Genomic DNA, 20,107 nt, shown 5'->3' with positions numbered 1-20,107 from the left:
TTTCATTAAGAATTAGATCTAAAATAAATCTTTATACGTCCAAGTTGAACAAATCTTTACTACCACTTTCTACAACTTGTTAAAATCACATCAAAGCTCCTCTGAGCTTCTCCTGCTTCTCATTAACTTACTTTAATCCAGATCGTTCTAGAGAGGTTTGCTAAAACTATACCTAGTTGCCTTTCGGGAGATTAGAAGCTGGTCTAGAAACAATTTAAGTGGAGTCATCATGCTTTTTGTTTTCAAGAATCAGTAGGTTTGCTTGGTCGAGTCATCCTTGTTTGTGCTTGTGTAGAATTCCCTTGCAGTTAGGATGTCGAACTGGTATTACAATTACCGATACAATGAATACCCGAATGAGTTTCAAGATAGACATCATTCATATTACGACCATACTGCGGATAGTGTTTGGGAACACCAATCTTTTGAAGGTTATAGCTCATACCATGGTGAGTCCAATTACTATTCACGCGCACACAAGTCATACGGGCAAGAAAATAAGGACCTCGTATTTGGACGATTTAATTAAACGGTTGAAAACTAGTCCTTATTATGATCCTTATGTTCCTATTCTTTCTCTAGAAGAGTCTCTCAAGCAGTTAACTAAGAATACCAATAGGTTTTTGTTCGAAATGAATGAATGAACTGCACCAATGAGTGAACATTCTTTAAAAGATACCCTCAAGCAGATGGTTGAGACTAACGAAAGAATTGCTCGAAATAATCTGAACTTCAAACACAGTGTTTCGAATGATACCCTTGAAAATAAGGATAGTTATTCACATAATCAAGATGACGATGTTAGAATTGGTAACACTACTTAACGAGGTTCGATCATTTTCATGTTATTATAATGATGATTATGATGAGGATAGTGTTGAAGAAGAGTATGAATATGTAGGCATATTGATCAGGAATTTTTACTCTAATTGAGATGCATGAAAATAATGTTATTTCTAGTCCAGATCCTAATAATTTTATTGATTATTCGTCTATTCAAAAAGACAAGGATTTGACTAGGGATACTATTTTAGACGATGTAGTATTTCCTTATTTAAGTCAAACTTCTTTTTTGCTTGTATTTTCTCCAGGTTTCATTTTCTGAACCTGTTTCCTTATTGAATATTCACTTTTAAATAATTAAATACTCTTTTCATTTAATACATTTCCCTTATGGAATCTCTTCACCTAAGGTAAATACTTTCTTGTTTTGACTCAAATTCCTTTTATATTCCTTTCCTTTTGAGATAGAAGAGATGTCACGACTTCATTATGGAGATCCAAACCGTGTATAGGTTTGATTTTTTTTTTTTTTTTTGCCTAAGCCTTGACCGGCCACCCGTTTCATTTATCCTCGTCCCTTTAATCTTTCCTAATTTCATCAAAACTCTTCATTTTAAGCCTTTCTGTTTAGAGTGAAAAACCTTTATAGCCAAATTTGGAACCCCAAACCGTGCACACCCCTTGGCTTGGGTGTGACCTTGCTAGGCGCGTCTTTCACTTTGTAAATCTATTTCCTTGTAGCAACAGAACTCTTCCTTTTATCAAATATTCCCTTATTTGACATGGTTTCCTATACAAACACCTTTTGTTTCAAGTGAAAGGCTCTCATGACTTGATTAGGAATTCCCAAAACTGTGTGCATGAACTTACTATTGCTATGACAAATCCTTGTTCGGTCCCTCCTTGCTCGACACACCTTCGTCTTACGAACAACCTTCTGTTTGGCGAGCCAGTGGTTGAGAAAGTTGATGGAAGCTCTTTACTTGAGACCCGAAGGATTAACAAGGCCTTCAATGTCGACCACCCTTTCGTAAGTACCATGTTCCATATTGCTTCACCTCTTTGCATTCACAACCCCTTAATAATTCTAGATAGGTAAGGATACAAAAGGCTAGACCCTATCTCGTTTAGAAAATTTAAGACAGGAGACTTTCGGTAAGAAATGCCACAGAATCTTCATACGAACTATGTTTAGAGTGCTTGACCCTGATTCCGAAAGGTAAAAGAACAATCTACCTCGTGGTAGACGTTCATCCAGTTTGGCCTCTAATAGGTCAGTCTTAGACGCATGCACATTTGTTATCAGAAATACCGTGTAACTTTCAAGAACCTTTTAGATCGCGCAGATTTTGGCACGGGAGACACATCTCGTTGCTCGTTTGTCCAATTGTTGCGAATTTTTAGTATGTTGTACGTAACAGCTGGATGAAAATTTTCTCCTTATATAAAGGGACCCAATTTCTTATTCATTGTCACCGCCTCACCGGTTGAGACATTTCGGATAGGAGTGAACATCTTCCCGTTGAAACGTGGAATCTCGGTTCTTCTCAAACTCTAGCTCATTCCCTACTTACCGCGGGATTGAATTAGGGACCCACTATAGGCTTTTCCTTTTTGACTATTTGATTGGTGTATACCCTTCCGCTTTTCCTTTTTGACCAACATCCTTTATACCCTTCGCCGCTTTTACACTTCTGGAAACCCAAATTAACAAGGTATGAGTGTCGTGAGCCTTTGAGTATTGATTGAATGTCTCTTCATGACATATTATACCTCAATACAGGTATGCTCTTCTCCTTAAGTCTAGGTGGTCGTCAGTTCTTGTAAATGACAGTTTTTCCCTTTTGTGCTTGGTTTTCTTATATATGCCAAATTCTTTCGTTTTTGACTTCTCAACTTGCTCCGACCTGTGTTTCTCTTATAGAACCTCATGGTGAACATGGTTTATATCCTTGGTCATTACTTAAACATCGAGAAGTCCCCAAGTGTGCATGGTCCTCATGCTTAGATGTTTCTACAGGAGCTGAAGCTTATGCGCTTTGTGAGTACACCTATATATGAACTAACTTCACTTCGTACAAGATCCTAACCCGAAGCATGTGTTCATGGGGAGGTTCAGTATCCCAGCTGAGTTCGCTTCATTATATACTACCATATGCGAGTGATACGATCGTGTGGCCACTTTATAGGTCTTTGCCCATTCTGCCAACACATTACTCAATTGTATGAAGCTTTATGCCATGAAGGAGACGTGGTTGGATCAGGTTAGCAGTGTCTACCTTCCGCACTTTAAAGCTTGGTGATTACTTGTGAGAGCCCTCGCTTTCGAGTGGAATAACCTCTTCAGTTGTTTGATTCTAAATTGGAGTGACATCTCACTTAGCAAGAAGTAGGGCTTCTAAATGCATCTTAAGAACCCTAAGTTAAGGGGTGACGTGGTATGCATCAACTTTCTCGTATGCGTCCAGTAAAGGAAGAACACCAAGATGAGTTCGTATTCGATGGAAAACGTTATCTTATTCTATTACACGTGTAAGAAGGTGAAAACCTTTAGTTGAATTCGCAGTAAAAAATCCTGTTTTGCGGGAATTCATTCCGGAGGCTATAAAAACTTCATCCAACGTCCAATATCAACGGTTAACCCCAACTTTCAAAGCTGAGAGACACACCTTTCATATTGAATAAGAAAATCTAGATTTGGGACGACCCTGGGGAGTCTCCGATAGTTTGTTCTCTAAACATCCGAGATAACGGTAAGGAGTCTTTAACCTGAGAAGTTGACCATGGATGGTCATGTGAGAGATTGAGCGTTTTGGCGACAAAGACCTTTTACCTTGCAGTTGTGAAGGCCTTTTACTTTAGAGCGATATGGGCCATTCGCCTTCGGGCTATGAAGGCTTTTCACCTCGGAGCAATGGAGGCTCTTTTCCTTCGAGTGATGAAGGTTCTTTTAGGATGGTGACTGAGGCTCTCTCCTTGGGCTAGATGTGTCTTGTACACATAGAATGACTGAGCCAGAAGGTGATTTATCGAGCTCGGGGGTAGTAGATGCGCTTTGAGGGTAACACAATAGTGAATATGGTTCATGGCTAAAATAATAATGTACTAGGTGTTTGAGGAACAGAAAGAACAATTATTTTGTGTCAACCCCGTTAGTGAGAGAGTTCTCTGTAAATCCGTTAGGTAGGTCTTCATGCAGAGAAGTAGTGTTTTGACCTAGGGAAGGACGTAAGTGGTCGTGTTGGCGCTTGTCTTTCGAACTTCGACATAGCATTGAGGTACTCCTGGTCGTCTTGAGTTATAGAACTGTGTAAAATGATAGCGTATAACTTGTTGAGAGCTATGGTCTTGAATCTCTCCTTCTTGTTGTAGTGACAGTAGTTGTTAGCTAAGTAGTGAAGCATGTCAGAGTACTTCCAATCACGAATATCATTGTGACGATATTGTTTTCCTTTGAAAGGTTTGGTTATATTGAAAATAGCAGGTATCAAGATAAAATACCACTTTGCATCTTTGTGAAGTTTCTAAATTGGTTGGAGATGAGGATTCTACAGTAGATATCTGTAGGTATGAAGAATGTCGTTGATGTGGATCTCCACCACAGGTCATTGGGTTTGAGTCTCGCCTTAAGATAAAGATGAGACATGTATTCAATGAGGTTGAGCTCCATCCAGCTGGACGAAATCCGTTTGGGGTTTGGGATCAGCTGGCTGAGCTTCTTCAGGTTAGGAAACTTGGACTGGCTGAGTCTTTTCTGCTTAGACTGGCTGACAGGATGAGTCTCTCCTTGACCTTAACTCGGATCTTCTTCTTAGGCTCAAGTCTCGTCTTAGACCTTGTCAGTTCTAGCCGTGATCACCTAGGACTTTAGTTTCTCCAGGAAGAGTGATAAGATGTGCCTCCATTGTACAAACTAAGTTACAACCATAGAGCAGATATGCAACATTTTCCTTGAGTCATGTACTTGTAGGTGCTTTACCAAAAAGTTTATAACTTTTTAGTGATGATATGTCACTATCAGTTAGATATTACTTTAGATTCTTTCTTTTTACTAATGTCGGTGATATCGTAGCAAGTTTGGTCGTCTCATTTGTAATTATATATCATAGTAAGTTTGGTCATCTAATTTGTGATTTTGTAGTTGGTGTGCACAGTATAATGAAATGAGACCAGTATCTTCAAATCTAAAAGCTGGTGATGTCTAATATAATTCCCCAGATATGCACTTTGCTTCATGGTCGGATTTTAGCTTTCGCCTATGCATGACTTATTTATATCGAAACCTTAATTTGCTGGGCATCCTTTTTGTTTCCTAAGATGGTTATAGAATTCGAAATGCTGCAAAAAAGAAGAAGAAGAAGATGGCAACAAACAAATAAAAACAACACCATAAGGTGAAGGACATTAAGCATTTGATTCATAAGCTAATCCTAATAGTCTCAAGCTGATGTGTTGACCACTTGATATTTTAGAATTTCGAGTGCCATTTTTGACACCCATTTGCCTTGTCCATACTTCCATACATTTGGAACCAACAACCATAGTTTTTAAAAACTTACAATTCGTTTCAAAATTTCCCAAAATTCGAATCCCAACTATTCTACTGTAATCTTACGATTCATCTAAATATGTTCTTATTATGTGATTTTTATTAAAAATAAATTTTTTGAGACGTTTTGGCCCACACTAGAGCACACGAATCGTTTTGGCCCGCACTAGAGCACAAGAATCGAATTCAAGATCCATATCACCTAATTAAGAGCCCAACCACCAATCCGAACTAAATTATGTTATGTAATCTATATAAACTCCAATATCTATACATTTATTTACAGGTTACCATGAATCTTCGATTCCCAATTCAACATACCATTCCCTTGTTAAAAATTAACAACCTTGCCGGAAGCAATGTAAGCAGCACGTTTTTTTTTTAGAGGTAACTCGGTTCCAAGCAAATCCAGAGCGAACAAATACACCACAAGTAGCCTACATCATATCCCATTACCCTAAAATCCAAACCGTTGGATTACCTATGTGCTTTTCTTTATACCGTAGAAACAGGCTAAACCAAAACATCATCTTCTTCTACCTTCCTCTTCAGCCGTTTCCCTCTTTTTGGATCTCAAAATTTCCGTCCAGAACTCCAAATTCCTTCTGGATGATGCATTATCCAAGAATATCACTACCTCTCGTTGTTCTTCACACTATTATCACTGCTCTCATCATTCCTTTGAAACTGCCAGAAGAAGAAGAATCCCTAATTTTATTGTTGATGATGATTCACCAGCACAATCATTTTTCCTCTCAGTACTCAAGTTTCACCACTTTCTTTGGTCTTCTCATGGCCAACTCTTTTTCTGGGGGTACCTTCCGATTTTATTAGTTTCTGGTTTTGAGTTTTCAGTATTATTTGCTGCTTTGAGCTTTGTAATGAGTGTAGTTGTGAACTAGATCTATGAATAAAAAAGATGTCAGTATAGAATTGCATGCCTAATTTGAGAAATCCTTAGTTTGTAAATGTCAATTGCAGAGAACCTCATGTGAAACAAACTTGAGTTTTGAATTACACCCTAGAAACTCTCAAATGTCAGGAACATATTGAAAAACAAAAATCTATCGTTTTTAGCACAAACTTTCTATACAGAACCATCAAGTAAACTGTGCATATGATATAGTCTAGCAAAAAGCACTCCAGCAATGGTTACTTATATGAACGCATTACAGGGAAGACTGTTAGCCATGTGTTTGTAAACTGCAGAGTGAAGCTCTGGAAGTATAGAATTACTTACTCTAGTTACAAGTATCAGTTGGGTTGTCACTGAAATGTTGAAGTACATACGTCTGTTAAATCTGGAAAACTTGACTTTTAGCAATGTTGAATTGGCTTCAAGTTATTTATGTCTTTATTGCAATACTCCTCATTTATTTGTGTCTTTATCTACTGGTTAGTTTACAATAATTGCTGAATGGTATGCTATCTGATTGGTCTTTTCTCCGTGGCAAAACAAGTCTAACATTATCAGTAATCATTTGAACTGCAGAACCTTGAGCAATTCAGGCCTTAGCAACAAGGGAGTGTGGGAACATATGACAGAGCATGTTTACAGGTTGATGTGGAACCCTGAGCAATCAACTTTTCAGGCCTTTGCAGGGTTATGAATCTTATGATCCTGAACTCGTGCGATTATAACTCTCGATAACACTAATCAAGGGGCTGTATGTGCAAGAATTGGAATCAAACTTAATGCTGTTGCTTGTGGGCATTGTAAAACTGGTGAATTCGGTAGAGTTGCAGGAGATAGGGAAATAGAACTGCAGTCCAAATGTGTCTACTTATACCTCTTTGTTTAAGTTGTTCCTCTTGTAACAAATTTAAACTGAAAAGATTGTAATTAAGCTTCCTAATTATTGATATCATTAGTGATGGGTATGACACTCTCAGTTCTATATTACTTTAAATTCTTTTCTTTTTATTGAGTTCTATAAATTTTGTTGTCTAATTTGCAATTTGGTATCATAGTAAGACCTGTTGATTTGCAGTTGGTGTACACAAAAGATAATGAAATGAGACCAGGATCCATGACTTCAAAGCTAAAAACTGGTGATGTCTACCCCAGACACTGCCTCATTGTCGTAGTCTTTGTCTATAAAAGACCCTTACATAAAATGAGAGTTTAATTTACCGAGGCATCCTTTTAGTTGTGGCAGCTGGTTATAGAATCTGAATTCTGAAGTGCTGTTACTGCTATCAAATTGTTGCTCACTCTGGATTTGCCTCAGGTACTTGCTGAGTGCAAAAGAAACTCGCATATATGGAAAGAGTAGTAATTTGTGAACGAGATTCAATAATGGAAATTTTGAGTTAGAAACCAGAAATGAGCTATCCAATGAAATGTAGCATTATTGAATCAAGTGTGGCGTTAGTACAATAAGACGGCGGAAACCATGAAACAAATGGTTTGTAGCTCAACATACAAGAGTTTGGCAAGAGGTTTACACATTGCAGGGAACTAATATCTCGGTCATCAGGTCCGTCACATTTCTGACGAATTACCTGCAGTTGCAGAGTGCAACAGTTAATTCTTCAATCTCTTGGGACCTCTTGATCTTCCTGCGATTATTAACCAAATACAAGGTATTCCGCTCTCCGAGCAACTTGAAACTTATATAACCGTTACAATCGTTTGCATCTTCCGGGAATGGGATGGAATAAAACTTGTCATCTTTCAAATTGATGGCCAAGATCTCAAGTTCTGGTGAATAATGCAACCAGTGAAGAGCTCCATTGGCATAGACGCCTGATGAACCTTGAAATGACGACTCACAAGCAGGGATAGATGTTATGTGCTTCCACTTTCCTGATCCAACAGTATATACTTGGACATGTCCATCATCATCATCCTGCTGCTGCTGCTGCTTATATATCGTAATCACCTTGTATTCTTTAGTTGAATGGCAATAACCAAAACCACTTGCTACTTGATGATGATAACTATTGCCATGATCATTCCCAATAAATTCTGGAAGTAAAACATATTCTCCAGTGAAGGGGTTGCAAATTTCGAAAGGATCCAGGCCATTATTACGTTTTCTAAGACAAACCAAACCGTTTTAGGAAAGTCAGTTCATCTCTCATGTCTCATCAGAGTCATAGTTGAGACCGGATCAGAACAGTAATCCAGACTGAATGGTCTGATCAGGATCGGTAGTCACTGATAACATCCAACACAACAATAGTGACTCGTTTGAAATCGGTCATGGACAAGCTTTTGTTCTGTGTACATCAGAAGATGGTTCACTTTTGTACCTAGTGACTAAAATCCTTCTTATTAAAGACAGGTTCCCAAGAATATACTACATAAATGCTGATTCAAGTTTCTTATCCTTAGTTACAGTCTTTAAACAACCCGATATCCAATCCAATCACTCAACTGTGTAGCTGGGATGGATGAAAGCTTGACAAACCTCACTAAATTTGATCTGATGCTGGACAACTACTGGTATGATCTAAGCGAAGAAAAGAGAAAGAAAATGTAATAGCAAAATGACACTAAGCTCAGCTTTGTTCCTTGTCCTCTGGAGCTTGCACATTGCCACGTCCCACCTTGTCCTCAAGCACGCACGCCACGACCAAGAACAGTAGAGAAGGTCTGAAACACAGAGAATCTTTTGAGAATTTTAAACTGATTGAATGGCATCTTTCAAGATAATTTGCATGTTGGTTTAATAGATTTTATTTTATATTGATTGATTGGGTTCAACAAATTACCCTGCCAGCACTAAGCACTGCTCTGCCCCGACCTCTCTAGTCAAGGGAGGAGACACTACTTCAGCCTGTTTTAGCATAGCTCCACGTCTAGCTCTCTCATTCATGTTAATGATTTTAGCAGAGCTATTCCCAGACACCTGGTAAATCCTCCTTTCCACCTTCAGGCTTCAGCGAGACAGACCCACCTGGTAAATCTTCCTTTCCACCTTCAGCATTATGCAGGGTGTTGTATTAAAAGACATGAACGCTGCTCTTTTGGTAAGTTTAAATCACTTCCGTTCTCGATAAAACTTCATCAGACGCCCAAAGCAGCAGATAAATTCCTCCATTCTACTGCAAAATTATAAGCATCTAGATGTAAGCAAATTGAGATAAAGTTCAAGCACAAAAAAGCAAAGGCATCCATACAACAGAGTACAAGGGAATGAATACAAAAATAGCCATCAGGAGTATAAGATTATACCACTCAAGACAGGAAAGCATATATATCGCAACGGAGTACAACATGGACGCGCACAAACATAGCATACAGACACAGAGTGCAGCGACCATGTTTGGGAAAAGAAACTAAACTTTGAAACAAAAATTAGAGTACATCTCTGGCTCAACTAGGAGTAATAAACATATTTAGCGCTAAAAATCGTCTGAGACTGCAGAATATCGTAAACATCGGCATGAAAGACTGACATGACCAGAAACATATTGTTCAAACACAAACTGAAGGAGAATTCACATTGAATGAGACATATACAACTGTTAAAGAGACCCAAGTACGGAGAATGAGTGGTGCTGCTGCAAGTAAGTTGGCTTGCAAAGCAATTCTTTCAGTTCTGTTTCGTAGCAGTCGCTAAGATAACTACCACATTTCTCAGTTGGCGAGTTCCCAAGAAGACTTTCAAATGATTACTACAGTGAAATATAAAGGTCTCGATACCCTATTACAATCATAGATTGCCAAAACAGTGATCAAATATTAAAATTGAGATAATTAAAACTCATTCATGCTTGGCCCTGAGCCCCTGATTATCACTTTTACTACCCACATGTAACTACAGAAAATGAGCGCCAGCACACATTGAAAAATGATTTATCTATTCACCTATAGAAGTTAACTGAGCATAACTAAAATCGAAGGACTTTTTATCATTTTTGTGCCTTTTTAAGTTTCTCACTTTTCAGATTTTCACTGAAAAATCGCAGACCTATACCAACCTGACAAAGGTAATGAAGTGCATAAGATAATTTACCTCTTCAAGTTTTCTTCTCAGGCTTTTTTCCATGTTCCCATTGGTTTTCTCTTATTGGTCCTTTCTGTAGTTAGGTGAAACTAGGCTAACATTATTATTTCTTCTGGTTATACATGATTAAATTCCCATCAACCTGCAACAAAATCAACTTTTCATTTTTATCATGGAGTACGGACAGTGAATACAATAAGAGCATAATGTACTTCATTGAACAGAAGGACAAAAAAAAATTTACATCACAATTGATTTGCCTCACTTTCACTCTTGACCTACTACTCTATAATGAGTTGAATTCAATGAGCCAAATATAAAATACTAATAAGCCGCAGCGCTGGAATAAATCTCAACATGAATCTCCCTTCGCTCTGCAATCACACAAAAGCAATATCGAATATGCAAGTCAAAGAGAACTAAATTGAGCACAAATCACGTATCAACACTTAGAGTTCTTTTTCCTGTGCATAAAGTTCCATCGAGAACAAACATGCAGTCTCTCAAGTTCAGCGCTTCAAAATGACCAGATGAGATAACGTGATTAATTTGACCGTGAAAGTATTGGACCACCACAGGCTACAGAACGACAAGCAAATGATCCTCTTCCTCTACTGCTAGTTCTTCAATGGAATAGTAAATAAAGTATAACACGATGATATTCTAACTTAATTTTTTCAAATCCAGTAACAAATTAGATATGAACAGCAGGATAAATTTCTTTAAGCAACTGCAAGGAGCATTGACCAAAAGATATCTTTTTGGTTTTTATGCAACTACAGGAGGTCCAAAACTACAAACAGACATGGGAGACAGAATCACATCTAACCAGGAAACATTCAGATATACAGATTGTTATCATTCACAGCCTTTTGATACAAACCTGATCAATGGGTATCTTACTGAATTAGACGGAATATCATCCAACATTAACAGCCTTCTAACAAAAAGCATCATTATTGCATATGAACCATGTGAGTAAAAAGTTTAACATTGTTACTGAAATGTCTTGAAGTGCCAGAACTGAGCTAAACGGGAAAGTCGGGAGCGGCTCATGAAGGACTATGTCAACGCTCTATAAAGAGTGAATGTCCATATTCAGTTGGAGGTTTAAATGGTAACTAGATAGAACTATCTGTGATCTCTCCATTTGGTTGTGAACTTGAACTTCTCAACTTCGTGGAGGTCCTGTACAAATTACATTTGGTCTGACTTTCACCTGTGCCCTTCTTTCTACTTGACTTCTCTTGGTCACCTGCCCACACATGAAAACAGTGATGATGTTAGCATACAGAAGACACCAAACACTGAACGTACAACTAGAAAAGTGATCAGACCGTTTATCACCTAAAGTCCACCATGCCCCATTTTATCAAACAGTTAACGAGCAAAACTCACAAATCCAAACTTGAAATACATAAGAATCAAATAAGCATTATAAATATATCGAAACCAAAACCAAGTCTCAGAAACCAAAACCAAGTCTCAGAAACCAACAATGTACCATTCTTTGACTAAATAGAAGAGCAACGAAATTAAAGAAAGGAATTGAGGTGAAAGCTCATACTCAATAATTTGATACAGAAACGAAACATAAACAAGTAGATTGAAATCAAAATAAAAGACAACCATTATATACGAGAAAAAGAGACATGGAGAGATCTGATAAGATCAGTATTTTGGTGCAGGAAATGAATAGTTGACTGAAATCAAAATCAATAATATTAGCTGATATTGGATTTGTTGATTGGGGAAATTGAAAATGAAAGAAAAGATTGGATGAATATAATCTCCAATTACATTGGAAAAAAAAAGAAAAAAAAGGGAAACCTAAGCTCAAACATTATTACAAAAACTGTAAAAGAAAACAGACCCTAACCCCCAAATCCATAGAGAGTTCTTCCTTGTCTCTTGAGACAACATCCATAGCTGTAACAGTCTTTCTCCTAGCATGTTCAGTGTAAGTAAGAGCATCACGAATCCATTGCTGAGACACTCCAAGTTGAGATCTTTGCCGTTGTGGTGGAATCCATTGCTGATGATGATTATGTAGAATCGATCAGTTCAGATGAATTGAAGACTTTTCCGTTCTGAGGATTAGAAATTAAGGTTAGGGTTTGGGTGGATTAGTTTCTATTCTTCATTTTCGCTCTCTGTCGATGAAATCTTTCAGAGGGGTTGCTGAGAAATAAATTTCTGGGTTTTTTTTTTTCCTTCTAAAGCTAAACCGACAATCAGACATATACGACTTAAGGATGACCAAACGCCGACCAGCCGCACGTGGGGGTTTTGACTTATAAAAAACTTTGTTTGTCCTAAGAACGTACCACTGACCCAGTCAGAGTCAGTCAGTGTAGTTTATCATCCTTAAACTACGCATGCATGTTTTTCTTAACGTGCGCTCTTTTTTCTCTCACACCACATCACAAGGGTTTTGAGTAGGGCTGCTAAAACTACAGCAAGCAAGTCCCAAAGAAACTTACAGTTGCCCCAGCAATGCAAAAACTAAAAGTTCCAACATACATATATGGAAGTGATTAAAGAGGAAGGATCCCTCACACTTTTATTATCACACTATCTCACACGTTGGGCGCCATTTTTACGAATAAAAATCAAACAGTAACGGATTTGAAGCTAATATTTTAAGGATATGCTCCTCTTACCAAGTTCTACATACCTACCAAAAATGAGCACATTCCGAAATATAAACCTCACAATCTACCCGTCTTAAATTCGACGGCCAGAAATCCGTTGATTTTCAACGACTCATTTTCAAAGTAGTAGATGGTCGTGTTATATGTCTCGGAATACGCTCATTTTTGGTAGGCATGTAGAACTTGGTAAGAGGAACATATCCCCAAAATATTAACTTCAAATCCGTTACGGTTTGGTTTTTATTCGCAAAAATTATGCCCAATGTGTGAGATAATGTGATAATAAAAGTGTGAGGGGATCCCTCCTCGTGATTAAAATGTTTAAACCCGAAGTCTTGATGCTAGACATAGACGATAATTAGCTTTACTCCCAGATTGGGATGTTACTGGACGAAACCGAACCCATTCATGCACTCACAGAGGCCTGTGCCTCCTTGGCATTGAATTTCTCTTCAAGCTTCAGAAAGTACTGGCAGAGCAATGATGGTAAAACACAGGTAAGAATATTATTTTTTTGACAAAAGGAAAATTCATTAGAAAAGTTACTTAGTCACCAAAGAAGTGACAAAGTAACCAAAAAGATTACAAAGAAGAATGCGTCACAACATCCCCGTTACAGATCGGGGTAGAAAGACTAAAACCCGTGGAGATATCTGTGTTTAAAGTCCAATTGAACAACAGACATTTCACTTGTACAATTAACTGTTTTAGATTTCTAGTGACATTTTTATAAAGCCTAGAGAAACATATCCCCAAAATATTAACTTCAAATCCGTTATGGTTTGGTTTTTATTCGCAAAAATGATGCTCAATGTGTGAGATAGTGTGATAATAAAAGTGTGAGGGAATCCCTCCTCGTGATTAAAATGTTTAAACCCGAAGTCTTGATGCTAGACATAGACGATAATTACCTTTACTCCTAGATTGGGATGTTACTGGACGAAATCGAACCCATTCATGCACTCGCAGAGGCTTGTGCCTCCTTGGCATTGAATTTCTCTTCAAGCTTCAGAAAGTACTGGCAGAGCAATGATGGTAAAACACAGGTAAGAATATTTTTTTTTACAAAAGGCAAATTCATTAGAAAAGTTACTTAGTCACCAAAGAAGTGACAAAGTAACCAAAAAGATTACAAAGAAGAATGCGTCACAGCATCCCAGTTACAGATCAGGGTAGAAAGACTAAAACCTGTGAAGATATCTGTGTTTAAAGTCCAATTGAACAACAAACATTTCACTTGTACAATTAACTATTTTAGATTTCTAGTAACATTTTTATAAAGCTTATTATTCCTTTCTCTCCAAACACTCCACCAGATTGCAAAAGGGAGATAACCCCAAATGCGCTTGAGCCTGTTTTTACTATTCTTGTTACTCCATTCCCAAAGAGTTCTTTTAACATCACTTGAGAAAACCCACTTGATTCCAAAGCTGTTCAAGAAGTAAGACCAAAGCTCCTAAGTCATTTTACAGTGTAAGAACAAATGAGAGTTTGTCTCCTCATGATGTCTACATAATAAACATACATTATCCTGAATAATACCAGCATTAAACAGATAATCCAATGTTGGAGCTCCATTGTAACATAATGTCCACACCAAGAAAGACACCTTCATTTGAATTTTAGGATTCCAAAATTGCTTATCAGGGAAAATAAGAAATCCTTCAGTCTCTAAAGCAGAATAAGCACTAGCTACAGAAAATCCTTTGCCATTACCATATCTCCAATGTCTGTCATTATCTGCCTGAGAGAGAACATTACTTGGATCGCCAATAATTTGCAATAACTGAACCACTTCTAAAAGTTCACCTTCATTTAGAGCTCTGGAGAACTGAAAATCCCAAACACCCTGAGCAGAAACCATTTCACTTACTAGAGCATCTTTGTTTCTTGAAAGTTTGAGTAATCTTGGAAAGATCAAGCATAAAGATTGACTGCCTATCCAAATATCATCCCAGAAAGAAGTAGCAGCACCATCACCAATAACAACAGCAGAACCAGACACCACAAACTCTTTTGCTTTCAAAATTCCATCCCATAAACTATGACAAACTGACCTGTTTGTCTGTTTTGGAAATAAAGCTGCTGTAGAACCACCAAATTTTTGGTTGACAATTCTTCTCCACAAAGCTTATTTCTCATAGCCATATTTCTATACCCATTTGGCATGAAGAGCTTTGTTTACCAACAGAAGCTTTTTCAAACCAATTCCACCTCTACTTTTAGGTATATTAGCTGAAGACCAAGCCACCCAACTCCTTTTCTTATTGTTAGCACCACAACCCCACAAGTAAGAATATTACAATATATAATGATCAAACAACACAGGTACATAGATATTACTCATTAACAGAAAACTCCAAGTGAAATCCGAGACAACACTTGCCTCCTTCCTTTGCAGCTCTTTCATCAGTCCTGAATTTAAAGGAAGAGGAGGCAACAGGGGACCAAGCTTTATTCCTGGAAGGTCTCGAAGAACTATGCCTGCCATGAAAGACATCAGATTTGTTTTAGGTGTAAAAATGCACTGAGGATCCACAAGGAATCAATTTTATTTAGGCAGAAAGCTAAAGTGGTCTGCCTGCCATGATAGACATGAGATTTCTTTTAGGTGTAAATGCACTGAGGATCCACAAGGAATCAATTTTATTTAGGCAGAAAACTGAACTGGTCCGCCTGCCTGAGCGATTAACCTATTTGGTGATATGGGAATGAACTTATGATTATACTGGGCCATTTCCACGCTGGAGTCTAAATCACTACCTAACTATTATTCACATTAGCATTAACTCGAAGAAGTTTGTTATAGATGATTTGTGATAGATGGGCATGTTATATATTTGTCTCCAACACTGACAAGATCCATATCCAATAGCAGATGGAAAAGTTTCTTACTCTGTACAAAGGGATTGGCATTCCCATTTTGGTGCTTGCTGTTGAGATTATTAGTCCCACATTGTTGGGTTATCTAAGATCTTGCGGTTTATAATCTTTTAGGGCCTCTCCACTCATTCCCAATTGGTTTTAAGTTGGATGCCCCTATTCTAATATGGTATCATAGCAGGCTATTTGCGACGAGTCTTTGACCGCGCTTTTACTCCGCGTCATCCGATTTATTGTCCACGTGTTAGACCCAACGAGGCTACACGTGAAGGGGCGTGTTGAGATTATTAATCCCACATTGTTGGGTTATCTAAGATCCTGCGGTTTATAATCTCTTAGGCCTCTTCACTCATTGCCAATTGGTTTTGAGTTGGATGCCCGTATTCTAACACTTGAAGAGAGGCTGTGAGTGTTTTAGACCTGTAATTCACAAATGATGAAATTAGTCCCCGCCTTGACACTTAGAAACACACACACACAACAAGAATTCAGAATAGACAGTTACAATCTTGTCAAGCAGCAAGTATAAAAGCTTACACACTCGCAGAGGCCTGTAGCTCGAAATCAAAATTATTCAGTTTGCATTTTGTTTCTACATCCTGCTTACACAAGAACAACATATAGAAAGAGACCAAGATTGTGACAGGGGAGACGTATTTACCCTTCATGGAGGTCGGAGAGGAGTCGAGCAGTCCTTAGATGTGTTTTCGGAATTGAAGCAACTCTGGAGTCTCAATTCTTGTAAAGAATGGGGGAAGACAGTTTACTGATTTCACCAGCACGACCTGAGGAGATATAAACTTGATTGGAGTTGATATCTTTTTATCCCGGTCCCGGACATTTCTATCATCATAGAGAAGTGCTTACATTTACCTGCACATATGACATGGAGGATAATGACAGCTCCTTAATGAGAGATATCTTCATTGAAGTAAAAACCTTGATCCAACCGTTAAACTTGTACAACCCTCGAACCCTTTTTACCAATGCCCAAACTCTTCAGTTGCAAAGCTGCGTGTTTATCAATTGAACATGGAGATAATCATAAGATGAAGGATCGAACAACATTTACTGAAACACAGACCATTGTCAGGAATCACACTCAAAGTTAAGATCTTGAACGAATCCATTGCTGATGATGACTCTGTAGTATCCATCAATTGAGATGAATTCTTCTTGAGAATTAGAAATTAAGGTTGGAGTTTGGTGAATTCATTTATGCTCCCACATTGATTTTCTTTAGAATCAGATATAACCAAAAACTTAGCATAAAAATCCTTAATCTACGCATCTGCTTTTTCTTAACGTGCGCCCCCGCATTGATTTTCTTTCACCAACCCTTATGCTCTCTTTGTTTCTTTCTATTTTTCGACTTTTATATGTATCTCTCTACCTTGCTGCCCGCGGTTGAATAAATGATCGCAACAATAACAAAAGAAGAAGTTGCAAAGACTTTTAAGATTATCCTTGGCCTTGTCTGCCCGCCCAAGCGCACTAAGACCTGTTTTTGTTGCCCGTATTTACTAACACAAAAAAGAAAAAACAACCAGAACTCCATCGTTTTAAAAATCAATACACCTGCAGCATTGTTCAGCAAATGGCGGAAATCAAGAACACCTCCAGTTACCTCCAGAATGAAAATTAACTCTTACAATTTATGTGCTCGACTTATCAAGAGCAGAGATTGTTTAGTTCCAGTGTAAGATCTGACAAAAAACCTGCAGCATATACCCAAGATTCAGTACTCATCAGCTTTCTTCTCTGGCAACAATGGCTGTTCTTCTCCTCTTTTTCTTTTCTCTCTTCACGATTCTTTCTGCTCAACCTTCTATCGTTGATCGCAATGTGACCGTTTCATATGACGGATCTGGAAATTTTACTACTATTGGTGAAGCGATAGAATCTGCACCCTCCTTGAGCACATCCATTTATGTCATTTACATCACGAAAGGGGAGAACAGGGAAAACGTCGTAATTCCACAGCACAAAAAGAATCTGGTTTTCGTTGGCGATGGGATGCTGAATACTAAGATTATTGGAGATAGGAGCAACGCTACTGGCTTTGGCACCCAGGACACAGCTACCGTAGGTGAGAACTCTCAACCACATTTGAGTTATTTATACCCACCTAGGGACAAGGGATAAGGGGTGTCTACATATGGTAAAAGCAATAAGCTACCTTACTAGTTCAATTTACGTTTTTACCCTTTAAAATTTGAACTATCTATTTTTATATAATCTTTTTTTTTTAATTTCTTTTTTATTATCCAAAACTAAATTTTAAAATATAAAAAAAGAAAAATTCAAAGAAAAAAGAATGAGTCTAGGGTTAGGAAAATGTATTTCGGGAACGATTTTCATAATCGATATATAACTAAATTGACAAGACTATCGGTTACAAAAGTATAAAAATTCGAAAATTTTAAAGTTTGGGAAAATTGAATTCTGAGGCGATTTTCATAATCGGTAGATAACTAATTTGTCGAAACTACTGATTATGAGAGGAAATTTTCAGAATTCTATATGTTTGGGAAAATTTATTTTTTTCATAATCGCTAGACAATTAATTTGCCAATACTACCGATTATGAAAGTAGAAAAATTAAAATTTTTCAAAGTTTGGGAAAACTGTATTTTGGGGCGGCTTTCATAATCGGTAGATAATATAATTTGTCAAAACTAGCGATTATAAAAGGATAAAATTCAAAATGTGGAAGTTGAAAAATTTGTAGAAAGGATCCCCAGTTTAAAATTATTAGTGCCTGTTACCCCGATGCAATGGTTGGTGTGGTTTTTATTTGTGAGAATGCATTTCCTCGTCTTTTATTCTCACATTATCTCACACTTTGGGACCCTATTTTGTGAATAAAAATCAAATGGTAACGAATTTGAAGCTGAAATTTTTGGGATATGTTCCTCTTGCAAAGCTCTGCATACCTACCGAAAATGAGCGCATTCCGAAATGTATAACACCATCATCTATCGATCTTAATTTCAATAGTTAAAATTTCATTGATTTTCAGCGGCTCATTTTCAAAGTGGTAGATGGTGATGTTATAAGTTTCGGAATACGCTCCATTTTCGGTGACAACATATAGACTGTAAGAGGAATATATCCCCAAAATATTAGCTTTAAGTCCATAATTGTTTGAATTTTATTCAACAAAATAACGTCCAATGTGTGAGATGGTGTGAGAAGAAAAGTCTGAGGGATCCTTCATCTTTGTTAAATACTAACTCTTTTTTGTCTATGCTAAGAGTTTAAACCATATGGTCATTAGAATTATTGGTTTGTTATCTGTTGGATTATTTGGTATAATATGAACTAAACAATGTAGCCGTTTTTAGAAGCATTTACTTGGGTTCATTATGTAAATCTATGAAAACAGTTTAAGCAGTGCGTAGGATGTTAGATTTCACAGTCCTACATTGCATTACAGACATTGATATGTTATTTTATTTTTTTGCAGTTGTGTTGGGAGACGGTTTTATTGTTCAAGACATTGCTATTATTAATGCAGCTGGTCCGGATGGAAATCAAGTCGTTGCTCTCGGAACAGAAGCAGACAGGTGTGTTTTCTACAAGTGCAGGATTGAAGCATATCAGGACTCTCTCTACGCCAAAAAGTACAATCAGTTCTATCGTGAGTGTGATATCCTTGGCACCGTAGATTTCATATTCGGACAATCAAGTACAATTCTTCAAAATTGCAATATTTACTGTAGAAAGCCGAACCTAGGGCAAAGCATCACAATTGTTGCTGATGGAAGAGATACTTTAAATAGGAATACTGGAATCGTCTTGCACAATTGTAGTGTCTTAGCAACTCCGGAACTTGAAGCATTGAAACAAGATTTCTTTTCCTACTTTGGTCGTCCATGGAGGAACTATAGTTGTTTGAACTTGAAATCAAGACTTCTTCTTTTACTGGTTAAATTGTTCAAATATGGTAACTTGTATTGTTTTGGGTTTGAAGTGTTTTGGAATGTTGGAAGTATGGCTGATCTTTTGTAATTTGAAGTCTATTTCATCAAAAACAAACTCTGTTATGTAGCTTAACAAGATCTGTAGCACATTATAATACAATGAAATCAAAGTTTGTTCTCTAAATCTGTTTATATTTAAATTTCAATTTCATTTTCATAGATGCTTACTCATAGAAAAATCCCCAACTTTCAAAAATATTCTCTTCTTTATCGAATGCTACTCAATTATCTCATGTGCAGTATATAATCTTCTGGTAAGCCACTCCTAAAACATACCGTATTTTTCGCATGTCG

At 37.4% G+C, this 20,107-nt stretch overlaps 1 protein-coding gene and 2 long non-coding RNA genes across 5 annotated transcripts; 2 read left to right on the top strand and 1 right to left on the bottom strand.

Annotated features, from left to right (window-relative positions):
- The first annotated feature begins 5,656 nt into the window (after positions 1–5,656).
- On the top strand, positions 5,657–7,256 carry LOC113333966. The gene is made up of 2 exons (XR_003352472.1): positions 5,657–6,146; positions 6,825–7,256. It is a non-coding gene; the product is annotated as an uncharacterized LOC113333966 (long non-coding RNA).
- A 1,334-nt stretch (positions 7,257–8,590) lies between these two features.
- On the bottom strand, positions 8,591–12,493 carry LOC113333908. 3 transcript variants are annotated; one of them, XR_003352422.1, is made up of 5 exons: positions 11,638–12,493; positions 11,174–11,545; positions 10,300–10,432; positions 9,053–9,385; positions 8,591–8,933 (listed from the first exon to the last, which is right to left on the bottom strand). It is a non-coding gene; the product is annotated as an uncharacterized LOC113333908 (long non-coding RNA). The 3 variants fall into 3 exon arrangements; XR_003352421.1 differs by having other exon boundaries at positions 10,300–11,545; XR_003352423.1 differs by having other exon boundaries at positions 10,300–11,545; positions 12,164–12,493.
- Positions 12,494–17,597: 5,104 nt separating this feature from the next.
- LOC113334253 (probable pectinesterase/pectinesterase inhibitor 39) lies at positions 17,598–19,841 on the top strand. The gene is made up of 2 exons (XM_026580593.1): positions 17,598–17,916; positions 19,297–19,841. Exons 1-2 carry the CDS (start codon positions 17,598–17,600, stop codon positions 19,839–19,841), a joined length of 864 nt encoding a protein of 287 aa, XP_026436378.1.
- The last annotated feature ends 266 nt before the right edge of the window (positions 19,842–20,107 follow it).

Source organism: Papaver somniferum, unplaced genomic scaffold (assembly GCF_003573695.1).
Source record: "Papaver somniferum cultivar HN1 unplaced genomic scaffold, ASM357369v1 unplaced-scaffold_135, whole genome shotgun sequence".
Classification (NCBI taxonomy): domain Eukaryota; kingdom Viridiplantae; phylum Streptophyta; class Magnoliopsida; order Ranunculales; family Papaveraceae; genus Papaver; species Papaver somniferum.
The sequence above is the reverse complement of the archived record's forward strand: the minus strand, read 5'-3'. Positions and strand labels throughout refer to the sequence as shown.